At 38.2% G+C, this 20,413-nt stretch overlaps 1 protein-coding gene across 1 annotated transcript in view; it reads right to left on the reverse strand.

The window, feature by feature from the left end:
• Window positions 1–20,413, reverse strand: part of LOC140159657 (laminin subunit alpha-1-like) — a 160,638-nt gene that overhangs the window by 82,310 nt on the left and 57,915 nt on the right. Inside the window, exons 17-27 of the mRNA XM_072183152.1 lie at window positions 19,145–19,417; window positions 17,991–18,196; window positions 17,231–17,351; window positions 16,319–16,383; window positions 15,567–15,693; window positions 13,993–14,134; window positions 12,821–12,998; window positions 10,605–10,798; window positions 6,095–6,379; window positions 3,977–4,129; window positions 898–1,154 (exon numbers count right to left, since the gene is read on the reverse strand). Of these exons, the coding sequence (XP_072039253.1) occupies window positions 898–1,154; window positions 3,977–4,129; window positions 6,095–6,379; window positions 10,605–10,798; window positions 12,821–12,998; window positions 13,993–14,134; window positions 15,567–15,693; window positions 16,319–16,383; window positions 17,231–17,351; window positions 17,991–18,196; window positions 19,145–19,417 (2,001 nt within the window). The remainder of the gene's footprint in view (window positions 1–897; window positions 1,155–3,976; window positions 4,130–6,094; window positions 6,380–10,604; window positions 10,799–12,820; window positions 12,999–13,992; window positions 14,135–15,566; window positions 15,694–16,318; window positions 16,384–17,230; window positions 17,352–17,990; window positions 18,197–19,144; window positions 19,418–20,413) is intronic.

Here is a 20,413-nt window from a genome sequence, read left to right on the forward strand (position 1 = left end):
AGGATCATCCGAGTTAAATTTCCTGAAATCAGGAAATTTCCTGCTGGTATTAATTTTGATATATTTGTCTTTGTTTAGGATATACAGGGGTGAACATAACTGGTATCTTGCTGTCTGCTGAGTAGAAAACACAGTTATTTGAAATTGATTGCACGGCACATGTCTCATCAAAGCAATGCTTTCTACCCCCTCAATAAATAATGTTAGTGACAATTGGCACAAACATATTCCAAGAATTATAAAAATAAAATAAAAAATTGTATTTGAAGATGTTGTTAATGTACTCTAGATTTGTATGTGTAAAGCGCATTGATGCCATGCTTAATATACTATATAAATTCTTGTTTATTATTATTGCATGTAAAGCACAGGCATTCCCAACCTTTAAATTTCTTCAAGCAATGACCAAATTTCTTAAAAGTCAAACCACTCGTAGCCCCATATCAACATCCCGCTCTATTCCTCTGGGTAGTCTAACAACCCCAAGTTTTGAGCTTGTGACCCCAAACGGGGTCAATGGTCATGACCCACTAGTTGGGAATCCCTACTGACTATAGCTTTTAAAAGCTTTTAATTTGCTGCTCTTATTGGTGAAAGGCTTCTACAAAGGGAATGGATAACTAAACTAGAGTCCGAAGTTTACCGTTTTCTAAAATCCATTTTCCGTGTTGTAATCCTTCATGTAAAATTTGTAAAATCTGTGTTTAATATCTTTTTGACAATTTTTGTCACATCGTACAAAAATGTCATATTCCGTGTTGTATCTCCGATTCCGTGATTTTTTCTGTTTTTTGTAAAACGGAAAACATCGGACTCTAAACTAAACTATTATGCATCACTCTGTGAATATCAATGAGACTTGAAATGACCACAATCCTCCATACAAATCTACCTTACCCTATTGAACAAGTTATTAACATCGGTATAATATTGTTGTTGATTAATCTGCTGTATCTCGGTTCTTAAATCCGAATAGCTATTCATGGTAGCTGTCAGCTCCTGTATGGTCTGATTGGCCTCTGGTTCTAGAGCCACCAACTCTACATCCCTCTCCTGAAGTTGCCCAGTTAAGGAAGCATCTGCCCATAATCCAGCCCAGATAACTTCCAAGTTGTACGTAGAATTTAACAGTGTTTCCACGCACTTGTCACATTCTGTCAAAGTAAATATGCAAATTATTTACAACTCATATTGAATATGCATTAGTACCTAACTTGAACATGCCACAAGACCCAATATCCTAATTAGTTTTTGATCCACTCACATGCTCCCTCTCCCCATTTTTTACATGGACAATGACAACTGGCCATTTAGAATGTCAAGTTAGCAAAATCAAAAAAAAAAAAAAAGGTGCTGATGGTGATGCTTGATGATGGGAGTGCCCTAGTGGTGATGCTTTACTTAGACCAAGGAATTTACTTAGAGAATAAACGATAGGAATTTTTATTTTGCCTATCCTCTACCGTGTGATAGACTACAGGCAGGTCCAATATTTTGAGTAGTGGATGCCAAGCATCGCTTATTCTCATTCTTAGTCAGTTAAATTATTATTTTAATAACTGTAAACTATTTTTTAAAGCAAAAATTAAGTTACCGTCATAAAAACTCCCCTTTTTCTAAAATGAACGAAACTTGTTTACAACTTCACATCTTTTGTTGCGCTTACTGCTAGCGCGTGCGAAAGTATTCCGACTGCGCTCACGATACAACGCAATACATAATCGCAGCTCTATGAGCGCAGTTACGCGTTATCAACACTCGTGATGACGTGGGGTCGTCTACGGCCTGATAGATGACACCCAAAATCATGCGATTGTCCAATCAGATTATGTGTCTACTAATAGACCACTGTATATTGTGTAGAGGCTGTGTCGAGTTGATACAATGCACTATCCAGGGTTGCCAAAACTTTTTAGCCCAAGTCGCGGGTATTAGCCGTGAAATGTCGCCCAAATAGCCAAAAAATTGCCCAAAATTTTAAAGTCAATTTAGGGGGGTTCTACACCCACGTTTTATTTTGAAATTTTTGGAAAATGCTGAAATCAATTTTAAAAAAACAACAAAAACTGAAAAAAGTTTTAAAAAAAAAGAAAAATTAAAACACGGCTCGGGGGGTCTACACCCCTTTCTTTATATTTTTTTTTTAATGCTGAAATACGGTAAATTATAAAAAACTAACAAAAACTGATTTTTTGTTATAGGCCTACTGTAAGAAAAATTTATTTGTGATTTTTTGTGGAAATATTGAAATAAATTATAAACTAACAAAATTGAAAAAAAAAATGTTTAAACTGCAAGAAAGCACACCCTTTTGTGACATTTTGGGGAATTGCTGAAATAATGAAAAACTAACTAACATTTTCAAAAATTAAAGAAAAAAAATAAACTGCAAGGAAAATAAAAAAAGTTGACTTTTGACAGGATTCTGCACTGCCTTTTTAATTTTTGGGAAATGCTGAAACAAATTGTAAACAAAGTAACAAAAATTATTTTTAAAAAAATGCAATTTTTAATCAAACCCGAAACGGCCGGGTCCGGCATGATTTGTACAGTAACTACAGTTATATTGTCTTCGCTTTTGATCATCATCATGCCGTTTCAAAAGAAAATGTGCGGTAGGTGTTGGCACATTTTTATTTAAAAAGAACTGACAACAGAAAAAAACAAAAACTTAAGTAGAAACTTGGCACCCCGCAGCGCTGACACTAAGAAGTCGTCTTAAGCCACTTGTGAGTATTTAGATGGGAATATTCGAAGGATAATCCTCCAGCTCAAGTGGTCTTTAGCAACAACATGAGGTGCAATTAACCAGACACCTCCATGTGCGTGTCATTGTCATGGGAAGCACATGCACTTATCGCAGAGTGTTTTGTAACTTTTGTTTATTGAATTAGTTGTTTGGTGCTTTTGTTGAATGACCATTTTGTTGAATGGCAATCATGATCAAAAAATGAGTTTTGAAGTCGGCTTTGTCACAAATCGCCCAACATTTAATACATTTCGCGGGTGAGATTTGCAAAGTACCCCAAATGTCGCGAAATCGCGGGAGCACTTTCTTTGTCACGGGAGGGAAGTCGAAAATCGCCCAATTGGGCGCCCAACTCGCGGGTTTGGCAACACTGGTACTATCAGTGTTACCAAAACTTTTTAGCACTAAGGCACAGCACATTGGCTCACCATGTGGCAAAGGAGTCTTAAGTAGCCTAATTTTTAAGCCTCCAAAAAAAGCGCAATATTGGATATTTGGGCAGATTTACTCAAATTTAGAGCCCAAATCACCCAATTGGGCGAAAAAAACACTTGACTTCAAAACTTCCGATACTTAATAGAAGTTACGAACCGATCAATATTATGGTCACAAAACCCTTTGTTATTGCAATTGGGAGCTTCAGAGACTCAAAACCTTTATAAATCGGCTAAATTGAAAGGAAAATACATGAAATTACTGCCGCAACTTGACTTTTGCAAAGTAGCCCAATTTGAGGCAAGTCGCGGCACGGATTTTTTGAGTAGCGGCAAGTGATCGCCAAGTAGCCCAATTGTGTTTTAGGCGCGGCGTTGGCATCACTGTTACGAATAGTGAGCTACAGTTCTTGGCATATTTCACATATCCTATTATCATTTATTGATTATTGATTTATGTGTTTTTTTGTCCTTGTTTGTAAGACTCAACATTGCCTACTTTCTATTAATCACCAGGGTTGCCAAACCCGCGATTCGGTAACCCAATTGGGCAACTTTTGATTTTTCCCGCGACTTTTGACAATTTCCTGTCCCATATAAACCAATGGTTATGAAAAAATTTGGGCGACTTTTCAACATTGGCTCCAGCGACTTCCGATAGTTTCCTGCCCCATAGACACCAATGGTAAAGAGAAAAATTGGGTGATTTTTCGATTATTTGACCCGCGATTGGGGCTGAAAGCTTTTGGCAACCCTATTAATCACTAGCCTTTCTGTAACTTTTTATACTTACTTGTACACCCGTTAAGACCAAATTCCACATAACCCAATTCACACATATCGCATCGTAGTCCTCCTACCCCTGATTTACATGGACACTGGCCAGTCAAGGAGTGGCACACAGTTACTGAGCCACCTACTGCACCAATAGCATTGCAGGCACAATCTGTGAAAATTAAAAAAAGTGACATAAATTATTATTCATCAAATGATTAAGGGAAATTTGTTTGTTTGCTGTAACCCAACCAACCCTATAACAGCCTGCCAGCCTAAAAGTTTATTTCCAAAAACTACTTTACCTCCACCTGACTGTAATTGGGCTACTCCATTTAAAATCCACACTACCCTTGTAAAGGATTTTGGAAATATCTTCCACAGGGGGAGTATGTTTTAATTTTCAAATGTAATTAGCCATTTTGAAACCTATACTCCCTGTGCAATACGGCTTTACCTATATCTTCCACAACTGGAAAGTTACCCAATTGTCTATTGTATTCAAAACTTGTACTCCCTCTGTGGAAGACTTAAGCTAAATCATCCACAGGGGAGTGTGAAATTTCAATGGAATACCCCATTTGGCTTGTTAAGGTAAGCAAACATTTTTGTGCACTTTTAGGAGCAATTAAAGATGTGTTTGTAAATTATCAAATAAGTTTGGTATGTATTTGAAGAAAGATGGCGATTAGTATGTCTTTCTTCAGAGTTCTGTGTGAACTTTTTAGCTAATGCTGAGCATGAACTGTGGAAATTAACAGGTGGATTTCTCATATTGGCTAAATGAAATCAGGGTCAGAATTTCGGTGTGAATCAGAGAATCGATTCCCGCAAGGATTCTCATAAACAGATTAGCGTGAATCAAAGTTGATTCCCGCAAACGTTTGTAGTTTACACAGATGTTGATTTGCGAGAATCAAATGATTCCCGCAAATTTATTCTGCAAGAAACAAGATTGATTCGCGCAATGTAAAACAAAATTCTGACCCTGGAAATGAATCATGCAATTTCAGCATTTCATTTGTTGATAAGGCAAATTCACATTATGTGACCAGAAGTGACCAGATTCTTTTCAGCAATAAACAAAGTACATTGGCAAGTGCAAAATGACTCTGCCAAAGACTTTTTGTTTGTTTGTTTGTTTTTTTGCCTGTCTGCTTGCTTGCTTGCTGTTATGTTTTCTTAATGTTTTAGTGCAATAGAGGCCTTGCATGTGACGTATCATCCCGTAAATATGGCGGACTACTCAAATGCATTCAACAAAAGCATGATTGCAATCTACCGTGACAGTTCGTCTCGCTCATATAATCCTGCACTACGATCGAATAGGTTGATGACAACATTTGATTGAACGGACTGCACTCCGCCATAACTACGGTGAAGGACACCGGTTCAAATCCTTTGTTTGGAGCCAATCGATAAAAGAATGCAAGGCCTCTATGGTTTTAACATTTTTAAATCCAATTTTCCTTTTTAATTTGTTTTGTGCAATGGCTTTAAAAAAAATTCAAATCCAATTTTATTGTTGTATCATACTGTGAATGTCTTGTATATATGTGATAATGTGACATGTCATGTCAAAAGGAGACACTTTTGGACAGGTTATCAATTTGGAGGTTTTTACATTTCTTAATTATAAAGAGATATTTTGCTCCACAATGCCATTTTCCTCAATAAAATCGGACATTTCTAAGTGAAGATATTGAGTTCGTAAGTTATGGTATTATAAAATTGGAAATTAAGATATCGGCCTTTAGAAATATTATTGACAATGTTGAGAGTAGGAATTACCTTGAAAAATGTCTCAAAAACTACAAGATGCCAGTTATATTCCGGTCTGAAACTATCAGACAATATTTTAAACATTAATAACATCACAAATTTGCAACAAACCCAAATTGTAAAAAAATCACCCGGGCAGATTTTTGGCTATTTCTCAATTTACAATCCTGCCCAAAAGTGTCTCCTTTTGACATGACACGTCACATATAGGTTGATACTCCAGTGTAGAAATTGAGATAGCATCTTAATACTCCATTCTCTCAATGTGGCCTAATTGTGTCTTTCTTTTTCAATCTAATGTCTAATTGAAAGCTTTAATTAAATCAAAATTATTAAACAAATAAGGTACACTTACTATCACATGCTTGTAGTGGAAGACCATACGTCAGTGGCTCACACTGATCACATTTAATCCCTGTGACACCAGCTAAACACAAGCATGCTCCACCGGCATTACACTGCATACTAATTGATCCAAACTCATTGCAGGCGCAATCCGTGCAACCGTCGGTACTGAAGCGATAATGATTCGCCAGACAAGCAGCACAGTTGCGGTTGCCAATACCTGGCTTGCATATGCACTGTCCTGTCTCATGGTCACACAGGTTGTTTATAGCACCAGTAGTGTCACAGTTACAGGCTGTTAATAACAAAATAGTAACAGATTATCAAAACTGGTCACACAGGTTGTTTATAGCACCAGTATTGTCACAGTTACAGGCTGTTAATAACAAAATAGTAAGATTATCAAAACTGGTCACACAGGTTGTTTATAGCACCAGTATTGGGCGCACACCACTAAATAAACTCCCATTGAAATATGTGTAAATATACATGAAAGTAAGTTTGTTTTTCTACCCCATGTAAAACCATTTTTCATATTTTGGTAGCACCAATGTCTTAAATAAAGATTAAAATCTAATTTAAAATGGGTTTTTGACACAAGTTGAGACTAACTTTTAAGCTACGGGACTTGAACAGCGCCACCCTTATTTTCAGCTTGCACGAATGCCTCCTTACCATGTCCCAGACGCTGGATTAGTTTTGGGAGCCAAACTTTTGACCAGATCAAGATGCACCATTTTGTGATATTCTGAACATTTACCAATTGCATATCTTTTAATTTAATTATAATAAACAATCATGGCTACTCATCTTGCTCCCAAGGGACACCCACTTGTTTGCACTTCCGACCTATGTTTACCGGGACTATCAAGGGTTACACCAAATGCGGAAGGATTTAGTGGTGTGCTGCCTTCTAAGAACAAAATATTTTTGTTTTTCTTTATTTTTGGAATCAGTGTTAAACATCTTAAAAAAGTGTCATTTCTTTTTATTGCTAGTCGCTCCAAAGTTTTAAAACAGTGCTTCAAACAAGTTCGCACCTAGTGAAAAATGTGCTACTTTTTGCCCTTTTGAGAATTCTAGGGCCAGAGCAACATAGTAGGCCATGTTAAACTGTATATTCCCATTGATATCAGAAAAGTGATTGATTTCTTTCAAAAATATTCACAATCATAAATATGACATGGTGGACAAACAGTATGTGAGCATTCCGCCCCGCTCTTTATCATGCAGTATATACGGATATGCCAAAGGCCTATGTTCTAAAGTTTGGGGGTATGGGTAGATGGAACGTCATTTTGGCACTTTAAAATATTCATTTTCCAAGTTGTGTGTATTATTGAGGCAAGATCTAAAATTAAGAAAACCCATTATTCAAATTGTTTGATATATTTCTCTCTTGGGAATTGAATATTTGATAATATCTTAAAAATACCGGCATTTTGGGCCGTGTATTACGAAAAAAGCATGCATTGACTTTCCAAGTCTATTGCGACCCAATTAAATGGTCAGTGATTATTTTAAAAACGTTAATATACGAGTTTTGTTCTTATAATTACATTTTGCATCAAAATAATTTCAAAGATGTTTCACTTTTTCTGCGCGGGATAATCAAAAGTGACCACTCCTATGATGTTAAGGCCAAAATAGCTCATTTCTATAGCACGGTCTTAAATTGTCAATTCGATGGGAACTTGTGTTTTGAAGACAATTTTGTGTGCGTTTAAGAATGCAATCGCGTATTTGTAGACGGTAACAGAAAACAGACATTTTTTCTTTGCAAATAGAAAAGTTTCAGGTAAAAATCTCAACTTTTTGGCACTTAAAATCAGGTATCAATCATGCCCATAGCCTAAAAAAATGAGTCTTCGAAGGGCGCACACCACTAAATAAACTCCCATTGAAATACGTGTAAATATACATGAAAGTAAGTTTGTTTTTCTACCCCATGTAAAACCATTTTTCATATTTTGGTAGCACCAATGTCTTAAATAAAGATTGAAATTTAATTTAAAATGGGTTTTTTGACACAAGTTGAGACTAACTTTTAAGCTACGGGGATTTGAACAGCGCCATCCCTTATTTTCAGCTTGCACGAATGCCTCCTTACCATGTCCGTACGCGGATTAGTTTTGGGAGCCAAACTTTTTGACCAGATCAAGATGCACCATTTTGTGATATTCTGAACATTTACCAATTGCATATCTTTTAATTTAATTATAATAAACAATCATGGCTACTCATCTTGCTCCCAAGGGACACCCACTTGTTTGCATTACCGACCTATGTTTACCGGGACTATCAAGGGTTACACCAAATGCGGAAGGATTTAGTGGTGTGCTGCCTATTGTCACAGTTACAGGCTGTTAATAACAAAATAGTAACAGATTATCAAAACTTGTAATTCATTGATAATAGTCATAAAATGGCTAAATATTAGCCTGTGGAGCATAACAATCCTGCTATAATGACATTGTAACATTAATACTTTGCATTAACTTATGTGTATCATTAACATAGGCCTATATTTATTTTACAGATCCACCATAAACATTTAAACATTGAATATATTTACTTATCCTAAAACTATTGATTCTAGTATTGCATTCAGGCTACTTCGTGTCCCATCCCTAATTAGTGTCCCGCTTTGAACTTTGCCAAGTTACATTGTAATAGTATAGATGCAAAAAGCAATATACCGTATTTCGTCAAAAAAACGCCCCCGGGGGCATTACATTTTCCCAAGGGGGGCGTTTATTCAGGGTCAATTTTAGAACGATAAAAAACACTAAAATGATGAAATATGAACTAGAAACACTTACTTCTGGCTCACTTCCGGGTTTCCAATCCAGATTTTCGCCAATTATTGACGCTATTATCGACCATGTGGCGAACTTGGTAAGCTTACTACCAGGGCCGGATTTACCTTTTGGGGGCCCTGGGCCAGGCCAAAATTTGGAGGCCCCCAACGCACCATGTTGATGGCATGTGCCCTCTAGTAGCAAAGTTTTTTGATTTTACTATGACATTTGCGCGCGTAGTGCGCGAAAAAATTTCAAATTTAGACTATTTTAGCCGGAATTGAAGCTGAATTTTGTCATATAACAGGCTAGTGCGCGCGAAGCGCGCAAAATTGTGCAATTTCTGTTCCCTATTTTGGTCCAAAACAGTGTTTTCGGCTAAAATGGAAGATGCACACTGCACAGGGTAATTTTGGAGGCCCCCCAAATTTGGGGCCCTGGGCCCGGGCCCATCTGGCCCTATGGTAAATCCGGCCCTGCTTACTACACAAGATGGCATGGAAATATCGGCATTTTTGAAACATCTTGGTTGAAAAAAGTGGTGGGGGGCGTTTATTTGAGGGGGGGCGACTATTTGACGAAATATGGTAATACATTGTTCTTGCTTTCAGATTTAGGCAAATACAACTCGTCAAATTTTTTCAGAACAAAATAAGAAAATATGTGACAAGATGTGGTCCAAAGGCGGCAAATTTGAAATTTAGATAAAGCAAAAATATGGAGTAAAAAACAATAAAATACACATCACAAACCCTCAGAACTTTATAACCAAGTACGCTAGACTTTTGGTGTTTTCATTATATGATAGCCTATAATGTTTGTATAAGGTTATAATTATAGTAACTCAATTTTCAAAAATGCCTCCTTTGGCCTCCATGGAGCAGATCAGATCATGTCACATATGTGACCGTCTACCACAAACCACTCGTAATTATTGTATTCTGAGCTACAGCGCAAAATGTGCATAAAGGTTATATTCATATGTACCTCAAGTTGGCGGGACATGTTTCTCATTTTGTTTAAAATTGACCGGAGGCCGACTTTACGAGCGTTTCAACGTGGACGGTCACATATGGTCATTATTAATTATGCATACACTTCTGATGAATTTTATGTTATGGTGAATGCAGCACTTCTGTTTCTAAAATCACATTTGGTAAAACCTTCTTCCTTACCTCACAGGAATACAATAAAATACATCAGAAGCATCCATATTCTAAAGCAAGGGCGGCGGGTGAACATAAATAATCAAATCTCAACAATGATGCATGAAATGGCTTCAATTGGACCTTCATTTTGCAAAATTTTCCAACTCACCTGTGTTAATACACAGTGTGTAGGCCTATGGATAAACAAATTTCCCTTTTCGCTTCTGCTTTGGACACCCAACACTAAAAGCAATAATTTATACAATAATAGTGAAAACTTTCCACGAATGGCTTCAATTTGGGCCTCCATTTAACCCATTTTCGGATTTTTCAAACTAAAATTGTACACAATAATAGTGCCAGAATGGTCCACCAAATGGCTTCAATTGGGCCTTCAGTTTGCAAAAGTTTCTCACTTCTGACGGGGGCACATCCCCCCTCAGACACCCCCCTGCGTCGCACAAGCGTGACGCGATGTTCGCTTTGCGGCCATTATTTCAATTTTTTACATCACCCTGACTGGCCCCCACACTTTAAAAATCGTTCCGCCGCCCCTGTTCTAAACACTTACGTTGACAATTCTGCTGCGAAGCATCTCCATACGTCATATTAAGGCAACGTTCACAATTATCCCCAGTAGTCCCATCACGACAGTTAAGGCATACCCCAGTAATGGGGTCACAGGTTTCAGAGTTACCAGTACAATCACATGGTGTACAGAATCCTTGAGCTAACTCAGGCTGACCAAAATGGAAATCAGCACATCTATGGAGTAAAGATATTGTGAAAGAAAGATTTACATGACATCAAGCTTAACCACAAGCCCAAGGGCAGGCGGAGCAGTCGCAGCTTTGATGACCCCTATTAGGCTAGCTCCTCTAGCTGCCACACTTAAGACTGCATATTTCAGTTGGCTTTAGTTTTAATACCCTATATATACCATATTTATGCAGTTTCTTGAGAAAATTTTCATTCTCAATTCACAAGAATTTTAGCTAAATTTGGACCTCAAGCAAGTTAGAGGCCACGTACCTGAAGGCCCCAAATACTTTGCAAATAATGGTACAACTTACAAATGCACCAATCAATTTGCTACTTTCAGTCTCTAAAGTACTCACTAACCAAACACACAGTGGGCTGTTCCAGTTGAAATCCAAACTACCACTGTGGAAGATTTAGCTAAAGTCTTCCACAGAGGGAGTATGAGTTTAGAATAGAATAGGCAGTTGGGCAACTTCCATTTGAAATACTCACTTTAGCTGTGGAAGATATTGGTGAAGTCATAATACAGGGGGAGTATAGAACTATGGGTTACAAAATGATTAACCCTGACCAATTATATTTGAAAAACATACTCCCCCTGTAGAAGATATTTCCAAAATCTTCCACAGGGGTAGTGTGGATTTGAACTGGAATAGCCCAATGCATTCAGGTGTGGTAGAGATTGACTTGCAACTTATGCCCATACAAGCGTTTGCAGCATGCATCTAAAAATTCTTCGCTGATCAAATGCTAGTAGCATTTGCACAACCGCTAGGCCCAAAAAAAAATTGTTTGCTTGCCCTCGAATGGATTTTAAAAATTGGGTCGGTCGGTCGGGAAAAGTTTTTTTTTTTTTTTCCGCTTCCCAGAAACAGACATGGCGAATACCGAATCGGCAAATGCAATTAATGGTTCAAGCATTTCCGTAGCAGCAACATCACGCCATGGTCCAGCATCTGTGCTCGCCACTTGCACCTTAAACAATTGTAGCTCTTCTACATGTAGGCCTACATTTAATGAAGTGTACAATTCTCCTACATGTAGTGTTTTCTGCTTTTCAAAACTATCATATTAATCAGCGTGTTCGGTCCCTTGCTTCACCTGTACAGCTAGCGCTACTCGTGTTGTGTTCGCCATGTTTAAAGTGAAATCATATTTATATCGAGTGCTTTGTGCTCTTAATAAAAGTAGCCTCAACAAACATGTTGAAAAAAATAGTGCAATGTTACTTCCTAGTCGATACGAACAAATATCATGAATCTAAATATTTATAAACAAGAAATGAATATTTGGTACAACTGTTTTCAAATTTTATCTACTTTTACCATATTTTAACATCTGCTATATTGTATCCATTCTTACACGATATGCACGGTTATATTTTGCCTGTAATTAAACTCATCCCTAGATGTGCCGTCCGAAATGTGCAGGTGGATAGCAAATTGTATTAGAGCTTAGACGCTGAGGTGGTATACGAAATTGCGGAACCCGACAGTCAGCACGTAAACATGCAGGATATGGTATTTTACAACGTTTCTTTTAAATCATCGGTTTTTCAGACGAAAAATACATGCCATTTTGGGAAAATCGCAAAAAAAAAAGGTCTACGGTCGGGACTGCCGAGACGGTCGGTCGGACGAGGGCAAGCAAACAACTTTTTTTTTTTTTTTTTTGCCTTGAACCAGTATTCAGTCATAGATAGTGATTAAGTCAACTAGTTGTGATTCAATGTTGGGGCATACTCTCAATATATCTGCAACCACTTTTCCAAAAAACACAGTTAAGTTATAAAAAAAACCTATGATCCTTGCATGATACAGGCTTTAAGATTAAAGCACACATCATAAATTCACATATTAAATTGCAAATCGCAGTCTCTTGGAAAGACAATTAAGACATTCTAATCAATCAAACAATGTGTTCAGAGGACAAGCAATGCATGTTGTGACCCAATACAATAAATAGATTAACTTGCAGGCTGCATATGCCACCTTAAGAGGCCTAGTTGAACATGGAAGCACTCACCTATTACACAATGGGTCCAGGTGTCCTGGTGCACACTCACAGGTGACAGCACCATCTACCAGCGCACAAGATGTGGAGAGTGTTTTGGGAGGACTACAAGGGCATCGCGTGCAGTCTGATGGCGTACCTGCAGTGGCATTACCATAGTATCCAACAGCACATTCATCGCAGTTAAAACCTGTATTAAACAATTATAACATGTTGTGGTTTGTTAGAAGTACTGCAACCATTTGGAAGGAACATCTGGAAATTGAAATTTTGTGGAAACTCATTCCACGCCATCTATTTAAATATATCTATCTGAAAATTGGACCTTGCCTCTTTTGCAGAGATTTAGCCCAGTGGGTCATATATTTGAAGTACCATACACAAAAGTGTATAGAATTTCAGAGTTTGGCCTTTTTTCAATTACTATTCTTATTCAGTGTGAGTTGTCTAGTTTGGGTGTCAGGCCGTAGATAACCCTATGTCATCATGAGTACTGATAACATGTAACACACTTGTACAGGTGTTTGTATGTAGCGCACTTGTAGAGGTGGGCGTATGTAGCGCGTCTTATGCGTAGACTTAGGGCATAATACTCGCACATGCTTGCACACATGCAACTGAAGAGGTAAAGTTGTAAAATAATTTCGTTCATTAAAGAATAAGGCGAATTTTATGACAGTAACATAATTTTTGCTCAATAAAATGGTTTATAGTTATTAAAATAATATTTAACTGACTAAGAATGAGAATAAATGGTATAAATATTTTTTGTTTCTACTATAATCCTCTGCCATGTGGCAGACGACAAACAGATACAATATTTAATTGTAATGGAAACCATGCTATACACCAGCATCTATTATTCAAAATATTGGACCTGTCCGTTAGATTGGGCTATTCCATTTAAATCCACACTACCCCTGTGGAAGATTAAGCTTAAGTCTTCCACAGTGGGAGTATGAATTTCGAATAGAATAAACATTTGGGTAACTTCCATTTAAAATACTCACTCTAATTGTGGAAGATAAAGGTAAAGCCATACTACAGGGGGAATATGGGTTTCAAAATGATAATCCCTGACCAATTACATTTGAAAAACATACTCCCTCTGTTTCAGATAATTCCAAAATCTTCCACAGGGGTAGTGTGGATTTCAACTGGAATAGCCCATTTGATACACATACCTTGTGTGTTATGCAGACATTCCAAGCATTGCCCAGTAGCTTGATCACACCCAGGACTGTGTCCATTGCATTCACATGGAATACAGGTACCAAAGTAGGGGTGATTATCTGCATTGCTACGGTAATATCCTATGGCACATTCCTGAAAACATACAACAAATCATGATGTTCAAACAATTGAATACCGTATATGAATACAAAAGCCATCACCTAAGTCCATACTTTGGCCAAATTGAGTTAAGCATGGGAAATTGTTGCTATACATAGGCCTGTCATATGCATGAAAGAACAACTCAAATTCATTCTCTGTGTCTATTGGGCATGTGAAAAATAGCATGTATGAAAGAATCACCCAATTCCATGATTTGAGTCTTGTAACACATTGATTGAAATCCAGTATGTATAAAAGTCCACTTGTAACACATTCATTGCTAGAGAATGACTTTTGAACAAAAAATGGGTTTAATAAAGGAAAGTGTGTGGTTTATATTACATGGCAGAATGCTTATCAACATTATACATACCTGTGTGCTTTATTTTGTATTATCTTACTAGTGGTAATCTCATTCTAACATTGTTGTCTTTGTATATGATTCAAAAAACCACCTAAGTCCAAAATTTAAAATGAACCCCACTAAGTCCCTGAAATGCTAATCGTCATACCTAATACAGGTTAATCCACTCATTTGCACGTAAAACTTACCATATTGACCAGGTAAATCTAACTGAAGGAATTAAAATGATACACAGGTTTTTCTCTCAAAATAACTTCGCATGGACTTAGGTGGCTTTTTGTATTCATGTATTCAATTCAAAAGTGCTATTCCAGTCAAAATCCATACACCCTATGGAGATATGACCCAAATCTTCCACACAGGGGGTAGATTTCAAATGTAGTCACCAATTCAAGTAACTCCATTTGAAATTCACACTCCCTGTGTGGAAGATTAAAGTCATGTCTTCCATAGGGGGTGTATGGATTTCAACTGGAACAGGGTGTTAGCTATATAGCTACCTGTCATTTTGGACAGGCAGTTTGCTTCTGGGAGGAAATTAAGACTTTTGACATAATGCTTAAATTCTTAGTCCAATAAATTCCTGTAACAATTGTGCAAATCATGTTAAATTTGTTGTATTTGATTGATTGCACAGTACGTACATGGCGTGCGGGATGCACATACACACACACCCCGAGGATCGTACCGTATTACAACCGCGGAAGTACCATGCATGGGCGCTAGTAGTAAATTCCAATTTTCTATGCTTTGCCTCACTTGTTCGGCTCAAAATTAAAAGGGGACATATCTGACAGTAAAAGCTAACATTTTATGGAAAATAAATACTAATCTATTTTTACAGAAATATTATAATATATGGCTTTATACCGGAATAAATGCATGTGAAGCACATACAAATTTGCAATTTTTAAAGCTATTTGAGGTTAATTTGGTCAAAAAACATAAGCAGTTGTGTAACATTGAAGGGAATGATTGCAAAGACCAACCCAGGTAGGAGGGGGCTATAAATTCCTGGGATCTATGCTGCAAACCCTCCTGCCACCAATGTAAGCTTACCTCGCATGACAGGCCATTGTATCCAGGTCCACAGTTACAGTTTTCCACAGTAAATGCATAAGATGCAGCAGGATTGTATACTGGTGATGAAGGACTGGTTGCCATGTAATAGGACACACCTCCAATACTGTAACACAAAATGGTTCACATTACACAATTATAATACTTAAGAATTAGGTATTGTTTCATCATAAAGATCGACATGCAAAAGTGGTTCACCCCAAGTTCGGTAGTGATGTTAATGACTTTCGCGATTGTGCTGCAAGTGTGTTGACAAACCACCCTTGTATGCGTGCGTCTTTTCTCTGGGTGACTAACTTGATGCGAGCAATTCAACACTGCACCCAGCAAAATATGCACCTGCGTCACTACCAAACTTGAGGTAAACCTATGTTTAGTCCATTAATTTAGTATACCTCTCCTGTTATTGACTAATGTATATAGACATTGTTCCATTAAACAGGGGTTACATCTATCCTTCATATTCAGACGCAGTCAAACAAATATTATGCAGTTTGTACATACCTTGACTGATGTAGAGCACTGCAATTCATCTGAGCACCAGCACCCTGTCTACAGCAACTAGAGTTCGTTACATACCTTGACTGATGTAGAGCACTGTTCATTTCAGCACCTATCAGCACCCTGTCTACAGCAACTAGAGTTTGTTACATACCTTGACTGATGTGGAACACTGTTCATTTGAGCACCTATCAGCACCCTGTCTACAGCAACTAGAGTTTGTTACATACCTTGACTGATGTAGTGCACTGTTCATCTGAGCACCTATCAGCACCCTGTCTACAGCAACTAGAGTTTGTTACATACCTTGACTGATGTAGTGCACTGTTCATCTGAGCACCTATCAGCACCCTGTCTATAGCAACAAGAGTTTGTTACATACCTTGACTGATGTAGAGCACTGTTCAACTGAGCACCTATCAGCACCCTGTCTACAGCAACTAGAGTTTGTTACATACCTTGACTGATGTAGTGCACTGTTCATCTGAGCACCTATCAGCACCCTGTCTATAGCAACAAGAGTTTGTTACATACCTTGACTGATGTAGAGCACTGTTCAACTGAGCACCTATCAGCACCCTGTCTACAGCAACAAGAGTTTGTTACATACCTTGACTGATGTAGTGCACTGTTCATCTGAGCACCTATCAGCACCCTGTCTACAGCAACAAGAGTTTGTTACATACCTTGACTGATGTAGCGCACTGTTCATCTGAGCACCTATCAGCACCCTGTCTACAGCAACTAGAGTTTGTTACATACCTTGACTGATATGGAACACTGTTCATTTGAGCACCTATCAGCACCCTGTCTACAGCAACTAGAGTTTGTTACATACCTTGACTGATGTAGTGCACTGTTCATCTGAGCACCTATCAGCACCCTGTCTACAGCAACTAGAGTTTGTTACATACCTTGACTGATGTAGTGCACTGTTCATCTGAGCACCTATCAGCACCCTGTCTATAGCAACAAGAGTTTGTTACATACCTTGACTGATGTAGAGCACTGTTCAACTGAGCACCTATCAGCACCCCGTCTACAGCAACTAGAGTTTGTTACATACCTTGACTGATGTAGTGCACTGTTCATCTGAGCACCTATCAGCACCCTGTCTACAGCAACAAGAGTTTGTTACATACCTTGACTGATGTAGTGCACTGTTCATCTGAGCACCTATCAGCACCCTGTCTACAGCAACTAGAGTTTGTTACATACCTTGACTGATGTAGTGCATTGTTCATCTGAGCACCTATCAGCACCCTGTCTACAGCAACAAGAGTTTGTTACATACCTTGACTGATGTAGTGCACTGTTCATCTGAGCACCTATCAGCACCCTGTCTACACCAACAAGAGTTTGTTACATACCTTGACTGATGTAGTGCACTGTTCATATGAGCACCTATCAGCACCCTGTCTACAGCAACAAGAGTTTGTTACATACCTTGACTGATGTAGTGCACTGTTCATCTGAGCACCTATCAGCACCCTGTCTACAGCAACAAGGGTTTGTTACATACCTTGACTGATGTAGTGCACTGTTCAATTGAGCACCTATCAGCACCCTGTCTACAGCAACAAGAGTTTGTTACATACCTTGACTGATGTAGTGCACTGTTCATCTGAGCACCTATCAGCACCCTGTCTACAGCAACTAGAGTTTGTTACATACCTTGACTGATGTAGTGCACTGTTCATCTGAGCACCTATCAGCACCCTGTCTACAGAAACAAGAGTTTGTTACATACCTTGACTGATGTAGTGCACTGTTCATCTGAGCACCTATCAGCACCCTGTCTACAGCAACAAGAGTTTGTTACATACCTTGACTGATGTAGTGCACTGTTCATCTGAGCACCTATCAGCACCCTGTCTACAGCAACAAGAGTTTGTTACATACCTTGACTGATGTAGTGCACTGTTCATCTGAGCACCTATCAGCACCCTGTCTACAGCAACTAGAGTTTGCAAGAATTCTCCACGAGACACAGCAGTAAACTGTGCGTTGTCAACTCGCCATTCACTCTCTATCATACTGATTGTGAATTCAGTTGAAGTGTTGTCAGAGTTTGCACCTAGTATACGGACATATCGATTACCCATGCCCTGTTGGAAAGAGAAAATTCAACAGATTGCAAAAACAGGTAAAAGTTACCATCTTTCAAAATAAAGTGCTATTTAAATCAGAACAAAATAATAAATGTGACTGATGCGCAGAGCTAGATAGTTTGTATGTTGCTCATCAATGTTTGTATTTGTGTTTGTACTTCCACATGTTCCTATTTGTTAGTTAGCTCCGACGCACTACCAGCTGATTATCGTTCTCCAACAACTATTTTGATTGGTTACAAAAAGTGCAAAAAAGAACAGCAAGATTTGTTTCAAACATCACATATGGGAAGGATAAAAGCATCACTGCCATACTCAAAGTGTTATAATCCCCCCCCCACCCCACGATAAAGAAGAAAGTGCTAATCCTCACAAAGTGTTATAATTGTGGTCAATTTTTTCAGGTCCCCCCATTAGGAGGGTCAAAACTATTAAGGCCCCCTTTTTGCATCAGGCCCCCCTAGCAAGTGTTTGTGAACGGTCCCTAAAATTGCCACTGTCTTTGTTGACAGAAAAACAAGCAAAACATTGATATATTAACTGGTTTGAAGGACCAAAAATTATCATCTAAGTGTGAATCATCCAAGTGTGAAGAAGACAGTCAATCGGTCATTACTGCCTGAGGATAGTAACTAGTTACTGAAAAATATTAGCAGGCAAGTATTTATTTATTTGCCTTCAGTTTCTGTTGAAAGTTTTAACATTTTCTTGGTTAATGATATGAGAACTACCTGCCTATTGGTCAAAAAGAAGTTTTCATTATCAAATGGACCAATCAGCAACATTGTTAGAATAATTTTAACACAAAAAAAATTGGGATGAATTATTTTCAAAGCTCCATTCTGACTGGTGATTAAAGTGAAGATATCCCGCAGTTGACCAATCAGAGGCAATGTTAGATCGGCAGGTAGTGCTCAGGGGGTTAATGATCGTCTTTAAACTCACCTGCATCATTACTCTTATTTCCAGCTCTTGTGGATTGATGGCATTAACATCTAATTCATAAAACAAGGAAAATGTCAGCGTTGTTCCATACACACCAAGTAGATTACCAGATAATTGTGGAACCATCCAGCTCAGCGATTGCCCTACTGGGACAGAGGCTGTAACAAAGCTTACACCATTGATAATGGAAGATGTTGGTACAATATTAGATGGCGTTTCTCCATTGTATAGTTCCCAGTCAGCTGTGGATCCAGCATTGGTTGGAATGGCATACTGTAACAAAATATGTTTTAAGATTTATTTTCTCTACATGTCAAATAACATTTTAATTTAACTTCATTGCAGCGAAGAAACTTCGCATATCAATCTTTGTACCAAAAAGATGCAGAAACTTTGTGCAGAATTACTATAAGTATTGATTTTGATTGAATTTGTTTGAGTTTGACAACTCAAGAATAACGAAGCTTATTTCCATTGGGGTCCATTTGAGACAGGTTGGGAACAGTCAGTGGTTAACACCCTACTCTTCTCAAAACTGACTGTGGCTCTATATACATGGGACTGTCAGCTTATCATCCCCTCCAAAGGACAGAATTCTCATGGTTTATTTACCCAACTCTAACTGCACCACAGGGAGAGCAAATGTCTGAATTTAATCTACAGATTTTGCCATTAAATTCAGACTTCATTTGCTAGGTCAATATCCCAAGTTTTCCACCTCCGGGAATCAAACCCAGGACCTCATGCAACAGAGGCGCAAGCTCATCGTTTCTTAATCTTTTAAAAACTGCACTTATGAGCAATCTGTAATCATCATACATTTTCAATGGGTTTACTTCAATGAGTATGTTGTAGGTGCAGCCAATCCATGTGTGAATGGTCAAGTACATTGTATTTATCAGTCGGGCAGACACACACTTGGATCCTGATGGGACCAGACTCAAGCAAAATGTTTAAGCCAGGCTTAAAATTTATACAAGCATGCTGGCCTGTATGAAGAAATCAGTACTTATGTATTTAAAGAGCTTACCAGAATAAAGATAGCTAGGTGATGATACATGGTTATGAGGGACTGATAATGAATGTTTTCAAATACCCTCATGTTTGATGATCCATTGGACTATGCCAGTTGAAATCCACAAGCCACCCGTGGGAGACATTTTCTTATCTCCCATGCAGGAAGTATAGATGTCTAATGGGGTTACCTGAATGGGTGACTCCATTTGATATCTACACCCCCTGTGTGTGAGATTAAAGGTCATGTCTTTC

The sequence above is a fragment of the Amphiura filiformis genome, chromosome 8 (genome assembly GCF_039555335.1).
Source record: "Amphiura filiformis chromosome 8, Afil_fr2py, whole genome shotgun sequence".
Lineage (NCBI taxonomy): Eukaryota > Metazoa > Echinodermata > Ophiuroidea > Amphilepidida > Amphiuridae > Amphiura > Amphiura filiformis.